Here is a 14298-nt window from a genome sequence, read left to right on the forward strand (position 1 = left end):
CTGAAACCACCACAATGCTTGTGCCCCTGGGAAGACTGGGGGTGATCCATTGAGGTACAACCTGAGCACCCACCTTCCTGACCCTAAGGGAACAGCTTCCTTCAATCTGCAGATAGAACAATATACACTAATATATTTGTGTATACTTTTTCCTCGAGCCTGCTGGTAGACACATTCAGAAGACTAGCAGCAATTTCTTTTCACAACAGTGATTGAAAAAGAAAATGTGCTGTGAAGGCAGGAAAGATCAGGAGTTTGCCAGCGGAAGAGAACAGATAAATGACGGGGCTCAGTTCAGGCCCTCATGCAGGGACAGAGCTGACTCTAGGTATTTTCTCTCTCCTGTTGCTTGTGCCTGCTCTGTGTCAGGGTTTTACTGGTCACAAATGACCAACCTACCCAAGCCCACTTACAGCATGGGCACACACAGAGCTATGCCAGCACCTGTAAGAAGTGTTACCACACAACAGCATGAGGAAAAGGGCACTCTGCAATCTCTGCTCCTAAGGATACCTGCTCTTTGTTATGCCCCTTGGAAGAGCAGTTACATTATACAAAAACAGTGAGGCTAATCCATTTATTAAAAAAAAAAAAAAAACAACAACCAAACAAACCCCCAAACCTTAGCTATACAGAGGTCAGTGTATCCATGCTGGTGAGAAGTGCTCCAAAATAGGAAGCACACAAGACAATATAGCTGGGGTCTTGCACTGTGCTCTTTCAGGTTCCCCTGCTTTCACAAGAGTACCCTCCCACAAGCACATATTGCCATGCACTCAGTTACCTGCGTATCTCCATTAGATTATGGACAACAGAATTAGGGCATCAGTGCCCTGGAGGGGAATGGGGGGTGTCTAGGGGTTATGTGCACTTTGGATGTACTGTCTCTACTTGAAAAAATTTTTTGTAAGTTCCTACTTAAAATCTTGCCTAGCATTCACATATAGACTCTCACTTCTCTAGGAAAGGTTAAAGTATTTGCCTTTTATTCAGAAGACTTGCTCCATTTCCAGTAATACTTTTCCATGTCCTCGAAACCATTCAGCCTCTAGTCTCGTAACAGCACCATCAGTCTACTACAAAAAAAGCAAACAAATCAAAGCCAAAGAAGTTCCATGATGTGATACAGCATAAAGAAACAAATACAGCTAATACATTAGAGAAATAAACATCTACATAAACTTACGTAAGTTGCTATAAAACTGGCAGTAAGCAATTAAAAGACTGATAAAATTATGAGGTCTGCTAGATATTTAAACAAGTCTACATAGGCTGTAACTATATTCTTGTGCTGTTTTTAGGCATGACTTTGCACTCAGAATCTAGCTACCTCAATTATCCACACTGGTGGGCTTTCATACAATTCCTCTACAGCCAGCAGCATGTATGCAAGCATCTCAAGCTACCTGTCCAGACTCAAGCAGCACTTGCAAAGCTGTGAAGATGTATGTAGCCTATTGCTGTCTCTTCCCTATGAATATGGTATTACAGGGTTCATCTGCATATGCCTGGTTAAGAAACAAAACAGTCAGTTGTGTGCTATAACACCTTAAGTAACATGGAATCTTAGATTTTAGAAAAATATTTTAATCATCAGTTCACAAGTAAAAACTATCACTATTACAAAACATCATGTAATACTAGAAATACCTAGCTTGGAAAATCTTGTTCTTATTGCTGCTGCATTTAGTTTTCAGGAGCTGTGTCAGCGTGAAGGTAGGAGTGGGCTTCCCACTTGTCAAAGTCAGCTTGTAAGGGTACTCATAGGAAAGTGTATCTTCCTATTTAATCCTTACACAATTTTCACGTATTTAGGCTGCCCTGACTTTTTCCCAGACGTGTACATCTGACACTATGCATCAAAATCTCACCCAACTTTGTTTCATACAACAAATTTCATTTGCAGCCTTTAAATAAAACATTCACTCCAAAAAGAGTGAACATCAGCATTGACACCACCTTAGCTACTTGAAAACCCTATAACTGTGTTCTGGCAGCTATCAGATATTAACTCGTTCATTTCATTTTGTTTGGTTTCTTCCTTATTCTCATGGTTGGGTTGCTGTTTCGAATTTCCAGCTTTTTTAGACCTTCTGAGGAAAAATTTTGTCAGTAAGTAACATAATTCAGCCACATTTAAAAGAATGCAAATGCTGGACACAGCAATCATGAAAATAGTGAACACCGTCTTTTCAGTAGGTCGGGAAACAAAGCAGTCTACAGTGTTGGGGCAGGGCCAGGCATTACACTTCATTAAGCGAGGCATTCGGAACCCATCGTACATGAAATAAAACGCGTACATGAAGACTGCTTCAAAGATCAGTCTGAAAAAGATGCTACTGGTGTATGTCCACCACAAGGAGCCCTCAATACGAAACCTCTGTTTTCTGATTTCTTCGATGTCCTTGTATTCACATTTCTGGTCTCCTTTTCTGAACTGCCTTTTCTTCTCATGCCTCCTGTAAGCCACATGCATGGCCACCAGTAGTGCAGGTGTGGAAACAAAGATCAGCTGCAAGGCCCAGAGTCTGATGTGAGAGATGGGGAAAAAGTGATCATAGCAAACATTTCTGCAGCCAGGCTGAAGTGTGTTGCAGACAAAGTCATCTTGTTCATCTCCCCAGACTCTTTCTGCAGCCACAACCAGGATCATGATACGGAAGATGAAGAGGACTGTGAGCCAAATCTTCCCGATACTGGTGGAGTGCTTATTTACACCTCCCAAAATGGTATGCAGAGCTCCCCAATCCATTGTCTCGTTTCAATCCTCTGACAAGACAAGACAAATATACAAAACTAAGATTAATCAAGACAGGAAACAAATACCATCAAGCATGTGGTTTAAAATAAAGGCAATATCATAATTGTAACACATTCACTGGCTGTGGTAACATTTTGTTGACGCAGTGCACTTACTTACAGCTAGTCATAAATAATAATCTAATCACATAGCAGCAGGTAATATTTCATTACTGGATAACACACATGGCACCACATTCATTTGACTTCTAGGTGTATTTGCTAATGCCACATTAAGAAAGACAGATGGGAAAATGATGAACACAGCCTTAAATTAAAAGATACAACTTTTAGCAGATTGATAACAGTAACAAAACAATAAAAGGTATCAGCCAAAAGTAAGCTAGACGTTATGTTAAAAAATAACATGTTAGACAGATAGAATTCCTATACAAATCAAGGCAGATTGGTTTATCCTTATCTTCAGAGAGTAAATAATGATTTGAGTACATTCCAGCAATAAAGACAGACCCTGAGTAACTGCTGCTAATGCTCTGCAACTCGCATGAGAAGGTCTGGATAACCTGTGTCCACCAGTTTAAAAGAAGTGTGACTGCATGCTTAGTCAAAGCAAACTCCAGACTACCTTGAAACAACGAAGGTAAAATCTTGGTTATTATCCAACTCAAGCTGGATGCTCAAAATCAATGCTTAAGATTCATACCAAAATTGCTTTTCTCTCCACAAACTACAAAAAGGGCCTCAGGTAACTAGACAAGGACTCCTTTGTGGCTGTCAGGTTGGGGTTTTTTCCTCCCCTCATAACACAGAATTAGTCCTGGAATAGGGGAGATATTTCACAGGCTGGAAGAGTGCTATGGTCAACGTTTGAGGAGTTCCAACAGGCTAGCAGTAGCTCAGACACTTTTTCAACAGAAGCATATAGTTTCCAGCAGGTCAGTTACAAAGTACCATGACTGCAATAAATTGAAGATTTCACCTTTTTGTCTCCTCAGGAATACCACAATTGTCTGGGTTTCCACAGCTTCCACAGCATTTCATACAGAGCATTCAGAGGCATTTCAGCCCATCTCCCCGCACCCCTTCCGTTCAGATGGATTTACAGAAAGCTAGTTTGCAAGCTATTGTGTATTCAAGAAACTGGCATTTCTTGTGCCTATCAGCCAGGACCCTTTAAGAGGGCTAACAGATCTCTTGGCTCTGAAATTCCTCATGAAGGTTTTTATTTCACAACTTTGTTAATTTGTTTGTATCTCAGAGAGTATTTCTTTGGCATTTACAGCACAAGGCACCAGTAAGCAAAATCACCTTTTCAAAGTTGCTTTAAAGAGCAGCTACTGGCAAAAAGGTCATCATATCAATCACAAGATTTTCCTGACTCTGAGTTGGATCACGCTGCATGAGGAAGAAAATGGCAACGCTATTTTGCAGTTGTCTTCCACATCACACTCCCATTCTGAGTAATGTCAAAAACATTTCTGGTTTACAGTGAGTTATATATAATCAGTAGGTCACATACAGTAACACAGTATCAAAGTACACAACAGCTCAGAGAAAATGAGGACACTTAATTGTTACGTAACACAATGGTGTCTTTTCCTTGAGTTACTGGGATTGAAATGTAATCTCCCTTCACTAGCTCAATAAACTACATTTCCCTCAGATCCTGCTGGTTGTGCGGGGTTATACTCCAGGAGGTGAAAACCAAGGGGGAGGCCCAAGATCTTACTAAGATTGGAGAGAACTTTTCCTGAGCCTCCTTCAGGATGCAGAATCTATTTGAGCTATTGCCTCTGTATCTGACTGAAAACAGTCCTGAAACAGACTTACCTTGCTATCCTGCTAGGCTTTTTTTTTCCAAGAATAAAGATTCTTTTTCATTAGCATACAGTTACAGAAAGTCTCTGTAGGTTAACAACCCTATAAGGACACAGGAAAGACCCTTAATACCAGAGATACTTACTAAACATATCAGGTGGATTCTTAATTGTTTGCTTCCACCCCTTTTTCTGTCACCTGATTGAAGAAAATTCTTCCAGAATTTGCCTTGGCAATTATTGCATTGTTAAACAGAGGGACAGTTACAACTTCTTAGTGTTCTCTGTTACTATTACACACATATGGCAATTAAACTACTTATAAAATGACACTACAACTAAGTATTATGACTAGAAATACTTATGAACATTTGAAAATAAATCCTGTAGAAGACTGGCACCATGTAAACTGTGGTATTACACACATTATTCACCTATCCTGTAACTCCATCGAGTCCTTACTTTCTTCTCAGTCATTCTATCATCTTCTCCCTGCCTGTCAACCATCTTCTTACAGAGTGAAAGGGCTGTGAAGAAAAACCTGAATATTCCTTCTTCATAAACCCTGTTTCTTAGCTTCACATCTCACTGCACACCAATACTGATGCCATTTTGTTATAACTTACATGGATTTGTTTTCTCCTTCCTGTACAGAAGAGGATTAAAAATACTAGTTCCCCAGTGTGTAGTCAGTCAGCTCACTAAGCTCCCCTAACCCTGTTTTCTCCTGAGGTCACACTGCAATTCATCTACTGTGACTTTGTGAAGGTGCATTATAAAGCAGGGGACTTGGGCATAATTTCTTCCTAGGACTAATATGTTTTCATTGGTTTGGTTTTTTTAAACCTGATCCATTTCACCAATCTGCTTTACAGCACAGACCCACAGATCATCTGAAAAGGACAGCTCCATTAAAACAAACAAAAAAAAAAAACCCAACAAAAACTCCAGGCTGCAAATTGCAAAGCATGGGTAAGAACGAGCAGTCAGTGGGGAAGAAGGGTTGGCAAAGCTTTAATGCTGAGGATAATACACACTCCTCTTCATCTGACTTGCTCCATCTTCTCTGAGAGTACATTGTGCTTGCTAAGCCAAAAAACTGTCCTTCAATTCTAGCAAAGACACATCTGTATCTGGGTCAAAAAAAAAAGAGAAAGCCACCACACTTTGAAGACGCAGTCTTTTGCCCAGACACTCCTAGTGGCACCTCTTTTCCAAAAAAGCCTCTCTCTTTCCTATCTGCCCAAACACTCCTCCCTTCACCCTTCCCACATACCTTTCCAAATCTTCAGGCTATCTCTTCAACTCCTCCTGCCACCATCCACTGTTCTTCCCACTGCTTGCCAAGCAAGTCACCAACCTTTGCCCCTTCTTATTCATGGCCTCTCAGGCTTGTTTCGACACTGGTGGAAAGTCATATGACTTCTGGAGTACTCCAGAGTGCTACAGGCACTGATCAGACACCAGTGAAGTCTCACTATCTTCTCCCTGAAAGGTGGCACATGTAAGACTGTAGTGCCATATCCAGGCAGCCTGAATTCCATCCAAATACTTCGGACACAGTGTTTCCTACTAGCTGGCTTTAAACAGCTCTCCTCAGCGCAACTTAGAGGATCCAATGAAGGCAATTCAGACGCTGCCAAAGTGTCCACCCCTCTCCAATAAACAGACACAGTGATCCAAGCAGAATTTAAGTTAGGCAAGTATGGCCCTTCACACTATTAAAGCCACCAGTGCAGATCACTCCAACTAAACATCCCATCAGGGCTGCCTGTACTGATGTGATGGCTCATTTACTCTTTACTCACTCAAAAGCTAGAACCTTGATCATAGGTTTTCTTTCAAATACTTGTTTTCCTTTTTACTAGCAAGTAAAATATTAACTGTCTTGCTGACCAAAGGAGAAGAAAGCAGGAAAATTACATCCCTTTAATGGGTTGGTAAGTTCTGTTTTTGTAGAGCCAGTTCAGATACTATTTCTGTGTGAGCAAATCCTGCCAAATGCTTACAGAAATAGTATGTAGACAGCCAAGGACTTACCTAGCTTGCTGGTCTTAGAAGTACAGCACACTACAAGAATACACTAAAGAAATTAAAGCTTTGGTGAATTTGGGGGAAAAAATGTAAAGTAGGAATGAGGATAGGGATTGATTAAAAAGGAAGAAACTGGGAACAACAGAAGACAGCTGAAGTTAGTGAGGTTGAATAACTACACATTTAGAATAATTTCTAACATGGGAGTGCATTAAGTGTTAAATTCTCCTTCACAAAAATTGCAACTGGGCATGAAAATAAGCTTTTCCAAGCTTCTGCATAGACCTCTGTTCTACTACCAGCAGCATCTTCTGTTTCATTTCAACAATTAGAGGGCCACAAATTTCAACAATTAGAGGGCCACAAATTTCAACAATATGGTTGTTACAGTAAGAGTTGAAAACAATCATAAAAGATCATCATGTTCGACTGAAAAGTTAAGTTACAAGGGGAACAGTTCTGTATAATCACACAACTTAGCCACACAAGCAGGCGTTTCATTTGGGGTTTAGTTTTTTTGTTGTTGGTTTGGGGTTTTTTCACTAGTAAGCTAGAGAGCAGCAAGAGAAGAACTACAGCTTAACTGTTTCTGTAGTTCTACAGCTTATGGCAGTATTTTGAGCTCTGTGTTGTCATGGTTAGACTGCCTTCTACTTTAAAGCTAGCTCCTGTAAGCCTACATTAAACCGCAATCACAGCACGGTGCATACATCCAGTGAAAATCCCTGCAATTCACAACACCGAAGACAATTATCACTGAGCTGCCCTCTTTATGAGTACAGCCAGCTTGTTAACAGACACCATTTTCCTCTGCTAAAGACTATTATACTGGAAAATTATTAGTCAGTGGCTAAATCCACAACTAGAATACAGTGAAGGTGAAAAAACAACAGAAGATATGTCTCTATCATATACATATATGGTGCTTCTGCTATAGGATATTATCAAGCAAAAAAAAGTAGTCATAAGCAAGTATTACAATATTTGCTTATTCTACAGGAACATCAAGGAGACCTATTCAAGAAGAGGTCCACAGACCCCTAATGTATGCATAGATTCAGAGTAAGATTATACCCTTCTCGCTTTCAATTGGGATACCAACTTATTTACCGTACTGGATTTACACAGAAATTTAGAGGGTGTTCACAATGACTCCAGTTCTATCCAAATTTTAGTGTAGAGTGTACCAGGAGTTACCAGTTTGGTGTGATATTCCACCACTTTCAGCAGTATATCCAGATACTGATAAAAGATCAGCAGTCTGCCAAGACAAAAGTCACTTCATCCCATGTGGGAATGTATTAACCAAGATAATCTTTAAGCAAAAAAGCACTGGTCTCAAGTGTCTCTGCCTACCTCCCAAGCTGGGGACAAAGGTAACTCACATAGCCACAGAAAAGCTTTAGAACATCTAGACGAACAGATGCAAAATCATTACCAAAATTATTTTATGACCCACCTTAGCACAAGAAGTATTGCTGCATGTTGAGGTCTAACATGCATTCAAAGGCAGTGCTGAGACAACTTTCCCTTCGGGTGTTCATCTCAACAGTTGCACTGGGAGCAGTGGCTCATAGAGGGGCTGATAACCAGCACTGAGGTGTCCCAGAGCTGTATAACGCTGTGTCATTACCCAGATTTGAAGAACACACTAGTCTGGGTTTCAGCAGTTTTGCATCAGCATGCCTCCTGATGCCAACCTGGCATCAATTTTACAGCAAGCACTTAACTGCTAGTGTGTAGATTTTGTTATTCCTATCACTGAGTTAGTTTTGGTGCTGTACCACAAGAACAGCAGCACTGCCAAGGCTGAAGCAAGGAAGCTTCTAATAAATACAGATTAACGTCTTCCAAAAGACAGCATCCTTTTATTTCACCAAAAAAGGCTGGTACACAGGCTACAGCAATCACTTACAAACTAGCTCAGACTTCCTACCTAATTTGTTAGTTTGTCCCATGCCTCAGTTTCCCAGACGTTACACTAGAGAGAACAAAAATCTCACCATCTCCCAGGGCTGTTCTCCTGAAATGCTCCACTGCAATTACAAGCTTCACAGGCTCAGTGGACCAAGACAGATAAGTATCAGTGCAAAGCTGAAAGCACAGAGCTTGAATTCAATCATCCAGGATGTTTCTGACACCTGAAAAAGAATGCAGCTCCCTACATTGCTATAGCTTTAATGCAGAGTCCAAAATGCAAGAAGACAAAGCTTTCAACTTATACCTTGACAACTAAAATCCTTTAATAGATAGCTTCCAGCTATTTTAATTTTACAGCAGTATTTTAAAAACTTCAAGGAGTATGCAGCTGGAAGACTCTGGAATATCAACAACTCTACTTCTTTCCTAAAAAGCTGAAAAAGATCAAAGCAGCAGTCTAACAATCGCAAAAGCCTGTGCAATTCTCTCTAGTAGCTCTTAAACTTTGTTCTGAACATCTATCTCCAGATCAGAGTGGAAACTGGAGAGGAGAAGAGCTGTGACAGAGGGATTACAGCATATCTGATTTGACACAAGAACAGGCAAAGACTAATCAGAAACAGGAAACCTCTGACAGTTGCAGGTCTGAACACTGCAAGCATTGTTCTTTCCTTCTACTCAAGTTTAGGAAAACAGGAGGCATTCTTTGCTCTAATTAAACCCAGAGAAACCCAACAGATTAGGACCCAATTTGTATGTGGTTAAATGTTATTAAAAATGATGCTACTTAAATATCAGCAGCATTTAAGGGTTCAGTTTCTACCCACAATGACACCCTTATGACTGTCCCATATTCATGCTCTCACATAAGTTTTAAGTTATTTTCCAAGGATGCTTGGAAATATCTGTATCTATCTCACTCGCCTGCAAGTGTAACTGAAGGATTACTATCTCCAGAATATCTCTGCACAAAATTCATTCCACTCATACAAAACAGGAAATCAGAAGTTACACTTGAAGGCATAACAAGACAGCACAAGTCCTACTAGAATTTAGCCCATCTCAGCTGGTTTTCCTGTAAACCTTTCCTTCAAGGCGTGCTTAAAGCTTCTTGCTTTGGAAGAAAGCCGAATCCCAAGGACTATGTCTTTGCTGATACAAGTGTCCTATTTCCCATATTTTAAAGAAAGTTTTAGAGATACTATACCCTGCTGCCGGTCATCAAAATAACTTTATAGTTGCAACATTTTTATGTTGCTTTTTCTTCTTTTTTTTTAAAGCCTGTTACCTAATTCGTATTTCCATCCCCCTACACCTAAGCAAATGTCTACATTCTGTCTACAAATCTCTCTTTTCCTCCAAAATTGGCTAGACTCTGTCTTCTTTCACACACAGAATTTGTACTCTTTTGGAAACACTAACTAAACTTACAAACACTAAGATTTTATACCGCACTGCAGCTTTTCCTTGAGCATGTATTTTGTTATTTCATTCATCAAGAGTAAAGTCAAAAGCAACTTTTTCCTTTTTAAAACTCTATTACAGAAAGAAATGCAGCTGTGAGATAAGGAATAGAATTCGTTTCAACTTTCTTTTATCTTTTTTCCACATTCCTGTTGTTTTGACAGCACGTTATCTCACCTCATATCATCACTTCAAGTTTTCCTTACACAAACTGGTGTTTAGCCAGACAAGAGTCACAGTTCTCCTTGCAGATACCTCATCAGTCATCATTAAATTACAATTAAAATCAACAAGGAACAGAACAAGAGAAAACATCAAAAGAAAAAACAGCTTCAACCCATGCTCCTATTTCACGCAGTGTCTGGGACCACTGATTTAATTGAAACTGTTCACAAGAATCAGGCTTGTAAAAGCATCCTCTTTACTCACAAGTACCCACTGAAGTTATGCAATGACTGTTACGAAGAACTTGTATGTGTAACCCAAAGTGCTCGTATTTTTCTAGCTACTGAGAGAGTCTGCTACCTTTTCCACTGTACAATTACTTTTTTTTTTTTTTTTTTTTTTTTTTTGCACAAAATAAATGAGGCTGCCCAAATAATCTACCTGGGCCGTGCATCAAGGGATGAAAAACAGCAACACTGTCAGAGGCTTCAGAGGCTCAGCTTCAGCAAATTGAGACAACTGGACCTGTCAGGACACAATCAATTTCTCCACAGAAATATTTTAATTAATGGGGTTTTACTGTTAAGCTCTGCAATACATCGTACTACCAATTATGAGACTGACAGTTCAGGGGACTGTCTGAAGTCTCCTAGAAACCCTGACACATGCAGTACAGATGTAATCTTATGACTCTGGAAATGTGTTGGAAAGCCCACCTGGAAATTTACATTGCAATGCCTAGTTGACACATGGAGGTACCTCCTTCTTCCAGGCTGAGGCTTGTCCCACCATTGCCTTGTTCTCTAAGACAGATCTAACAATCATATGCACATCCTTTTGCCTACTCTCTTTTCACTGGGGCTCTTCAAAGGATGTATCTGGCAAGTAGAGTTCCCAGGCTGAGCAGTGGAGGCCAAGAGACATTAAGAATTACCTAATTCCTTTAACAAAATCAAGGATGAAAATACATTTCATTCTGCTTTTGACTCAGTGTACACACACACACTGGGGTGATACCAAACTAAATTCACACCCAAACCCTCATATCATTTCATACAGGTCACAAACATTAATCCCATTAATGATCAAAGTTATAAAAACTGGGTTTAAAAGAGCATTCTTAAAACAAATGGCCACTTACTTCTTTCAACCCTCTGCCTGTTCTCTCAAGAGTATTTCCAGGCTACATGGTGAAAACTAATGGAGTACAAGACAAGGAAGTAATTTCCTCTGTTGAGGGCAGGGAAGAGATTCTTCAAACACAAGAGACTGTGAAAGTAACACCCAGCCTAGGAAAGCCCGATGACGGAAAAAAACAGTCATGCCCAGAATATGCCCAGCTACCAGCTGGTGCCAGGAGCTAAGCAAGCACTCCTGCCCTTACTCCAGCACGTCCTTCGTGTTTTATTCAAGGCCTTAAGTACTCATTCTTTGTGCGATCTTATCCAGCCCCGATACTGAGAAATACATTTATTTCTGACTCACACCTCATTTCCTATTCCCCCTGTAATTCTAAGAAATGTTTCCAGTGTGTGATCAGACACTCACAGGACCTGTCAGTTTTACTGATGCAAGCTGTTTACCTTCCCGCAGCTCTCTTAACATCTGTAGGCGTGTCACAAATTACCTGTAATTGCAGGAGCCTTGATTTTGCTTGGTATTGTAGCTGGTCGTACGTACTTCACATAACGCGCTTACAGAGAGCTGGTGGGAGGTGGAGACAGATTTCGCTGCAAGTTAAACGCGTAACCAACGCGGACATGAGCATTCCCAATCAAAACTGCTCGCGGGGTTCGAGCGCTCCCCGTGACGCTCAAGCTGGGGATGGGAAGCGGAGAGTGCCCATGCCGAGCAGGGAAAATCCTGGCGGGACAAGAGCAAATCCTACCGGGGCAGAATGAGCAGCGCACACGGCAGCTCCGCTCCCGGCCCCGCTCCCTCCCCGGCGGGCAGCGCCACCAGAGCTCCCGGCTCCGCTGCCGCGGCCCCGCGCTGCGGTGCAACAAGTGCGGCCTCAGCTGCCCGGGGCAGCTGCCCCGCCGCGCCCCCTCCCTGCCCGCCGCGCCCCTCACCTGCCTCAGCGGCGCCCGCTGCTGAGGGGCAGTCACCCCGCCGGGAGCTCCCGGCACCGCGGCCGGGCTGCACGGATCAACCTGGCTCTGCCGGTGCCTACGGAGAGGGCAGGCCCAACCTTGCCGCTCCAGAGCTTTAAGGTTCCTCCCCGTTCACCTGCCGCCGCTTTTAACCCGCCCCTCGCCCGCCCCCGCCCGCGCCCCGCTCCTCCGGCCGCCCGTGGAGGCGGCGGTGGGAACCCGGGGCGGGGCCCGGCGCCCATCCCCGCCGCTGCGCCCCGCGGAGGGGGCTGTGGCGAGCGGGGCTTCCAACGTGAGGAGGGAAAAGCCAAAATAAGGGGTGGGAAAGGCTTGTGTCCGCCCCGGAGCGGACGCCTCCATCCGACCCCCGGCCGTCTCCCGCCGCCCAGGGGCTGGCTTGAGGCTGCAGGGGGGAGAGCGTGAGGGGAAGGGAGATGAAGGTAACAGCAGATACCGGGGGGAGAAGGGGGCGCGGTTTCAGGGGAAATGCATGTCTATTTAAGATAACAAGGTCGTATTTCCATCTTGAGGAGCCCAGGTATTCAGTAGGGCCTTGGGACAGAAAAAAAGCCAGGTCTTTTCTCCTGGAAATCATTGAAAGAGTTACTGGCCAAACACGCAGGGGAGAGCCAGTAGTTTCTGGCTTTTTGAGGTTTGTTTTCCAACTGAGATTGAAATGCTACAGCAGTGCCCTGCAGACTCGCAAGCTTTCACGGAGCTGCGCATATTTGCCAGTGCAAAGACTTATTTTGGAAAGTTTTCTGTTTCCAAGGAATACAGTTGCTGAGGAAACAATTTACTTCAGGTTCAAAAATCCCTGCCCAAAAGGGTGTATTCTGTCTTGCACACAGACACATCAAACTAAATAAGTGGTTTGTAAACCTCTTTAGTTCTAGATTTCCAAAGAAAACGTACACCACAACTGGACAAACGGGACATTTGCTCAGACTTCAGGTGAAAAATGCATGTGTTTGTGCTTGTTTAGAGTATGAGGACTTGAATGATAAATGATTTCCAACAAAATTCTACTGCCTTGTCTTTCCACCTTCTAGAATACAAATAATCCCCAGGAAAATCTTCAGCAAAAATCAGTTACTTAGTTTTGATTTCATGTTCAGGAAGAAGAGGTAGAAATTTCTAGCACAAAGAATCTAATGCTTGAAAGATAAGAAATCGTCATCAGTTGTGGTTTAAACATTAGCCTCTGTCTCTCTGCTGTTCATCTTTCCTCCACCACCCTTTCTTACCCTTGCAGTTAGATCCATGGAACCTGAACATTAGGACCATAGGAAAATTCATGTTGGAAGAGATCTGAGGAGGCTTGTGATCCAACCTATTGGTCAAAGCTGGATCAGTTCTGGGACCATTCATTAGTTATACCCCATCCAGGGGGAACTCAGGGAAATCGGTTCACTGCAGCAGCTGTAGGACGTGGCCTAAGGTATATGATGTGATGCCGAGCTAGACATGCAATAAATACCTGAGGCCTGAGTTTCCCTGTGCTTGCTGACTTCTGTGGGAGTTGTGTGTTCAGATGATGTTCAAGGTCCATGTGTATGTCATGTGTGAGGAAGGGAGGTGGCTCTGGACCTGGCCACGCATCTGCACTTTGCAAAAGGGAAAGCTCATCTCCTACTGGCAGAAAAGCTTTAGGAGAGACATCTGGAACTCATGTGTTGTTCTCTCTCCAGTCACCTTTCGGCTTGATTCAGTGACCTTGAAAAAGTGGAATGTGTCATTTTAAGGTGCAAAATACTTTAAACATTCGGTATGTTTAGCTGCAGTAGAGGATTTTAAATTTTGTCCTCTTTTTCAAGGCTGTGTTTGCCACCAAAAAGAGGTTTTGGGGTTTTTTTTTTCCCAGTAATAGAAATATTATGAAAATATAAATCAAAATTTTAAGTTCTATGAGTAGCAGCTTGAGGGAGCTGGGAGTGTTTAGCCTGGAGAAAAGGGGGCTCAGAGGAGACCTTATTGTTCTGTACAACTTCCTGAAAGGAGGCTGTAGTGAGGTGGGGTGGGCCTCTTCTCCCAGTCAGCTGATG

The 14298-nt window shown here is 42.4% G+C and overlaps 1 protein-coding gene across 6 annotated transcripts; it reads right to left on the bottom strand.

Annotated features, from left to right (window-relative positions):
- Positions 1 to 963: 963 nt before the first annotated feature.
- Positions 964 to 12380, bottom strand: LOC116439612 (gap junction beta-6 protein). 6 transcript variants are annotated; one of them, XM_032099372.1, is made up of 3 exons: positions 12233 to 12380; positions 11788 to 11864; positions 964 to 2769 (listed from the first exon to the last, which is right to left on the bottom strand). In XM_032099372.1, the coding sequence occupies exon 3, from the start codon at positions 2750 to 2752 to the stop codon at positions 1961 to 1963; it is 792 nt and encodes a 263-aa protein (XP_031955263.1). In that variant the 5' UTR covers positions 2753 to 2769; positions 11788 to 11864; positions 12233 to 12380; the 3' UTR covers positions 964 to 1960. The 6 variants fall into 6 exon arrangements, with proteins under 6 accessions (XP_031955263.1, XP_031955264.1, XP_031955269.1 ...); XM_032099373.1 differs by having other exon boundaries at positions 11788 to 11890; XM_032099378.1 differs by lacking the exon at positions 11788 to 11864 and having other exon boundaries at positions 12237 to 12380.
- Positions 12381 to 14298: the final 1918 nt, after the last annotated feature.

Source organism: Corvus moneduloides, chromosome 2, assembly GCF_009650955.1.
Source record: "Corvus moneduloides isolate bCorMon1 chromosome 2, bCorMon1.pri, whole genome shotgun sequence".
NCBI classification, from domain to species: domain Eukaryota; kingdom Metazoa; phylum Chordata; class Aves; order Passeriformes; family Corvidae; genus Corvus; species Corvus moneduloides.

Excerpts from the sequence above, each read along its gene's own strand:
- LOC116439612 (XM_032099378.1), bottom strand. The coding sequence starts at position 2,752 with ATGGATTGGGGAGCTCTGCATACCATTTTGGGAGGTGTAAATAAGCAC.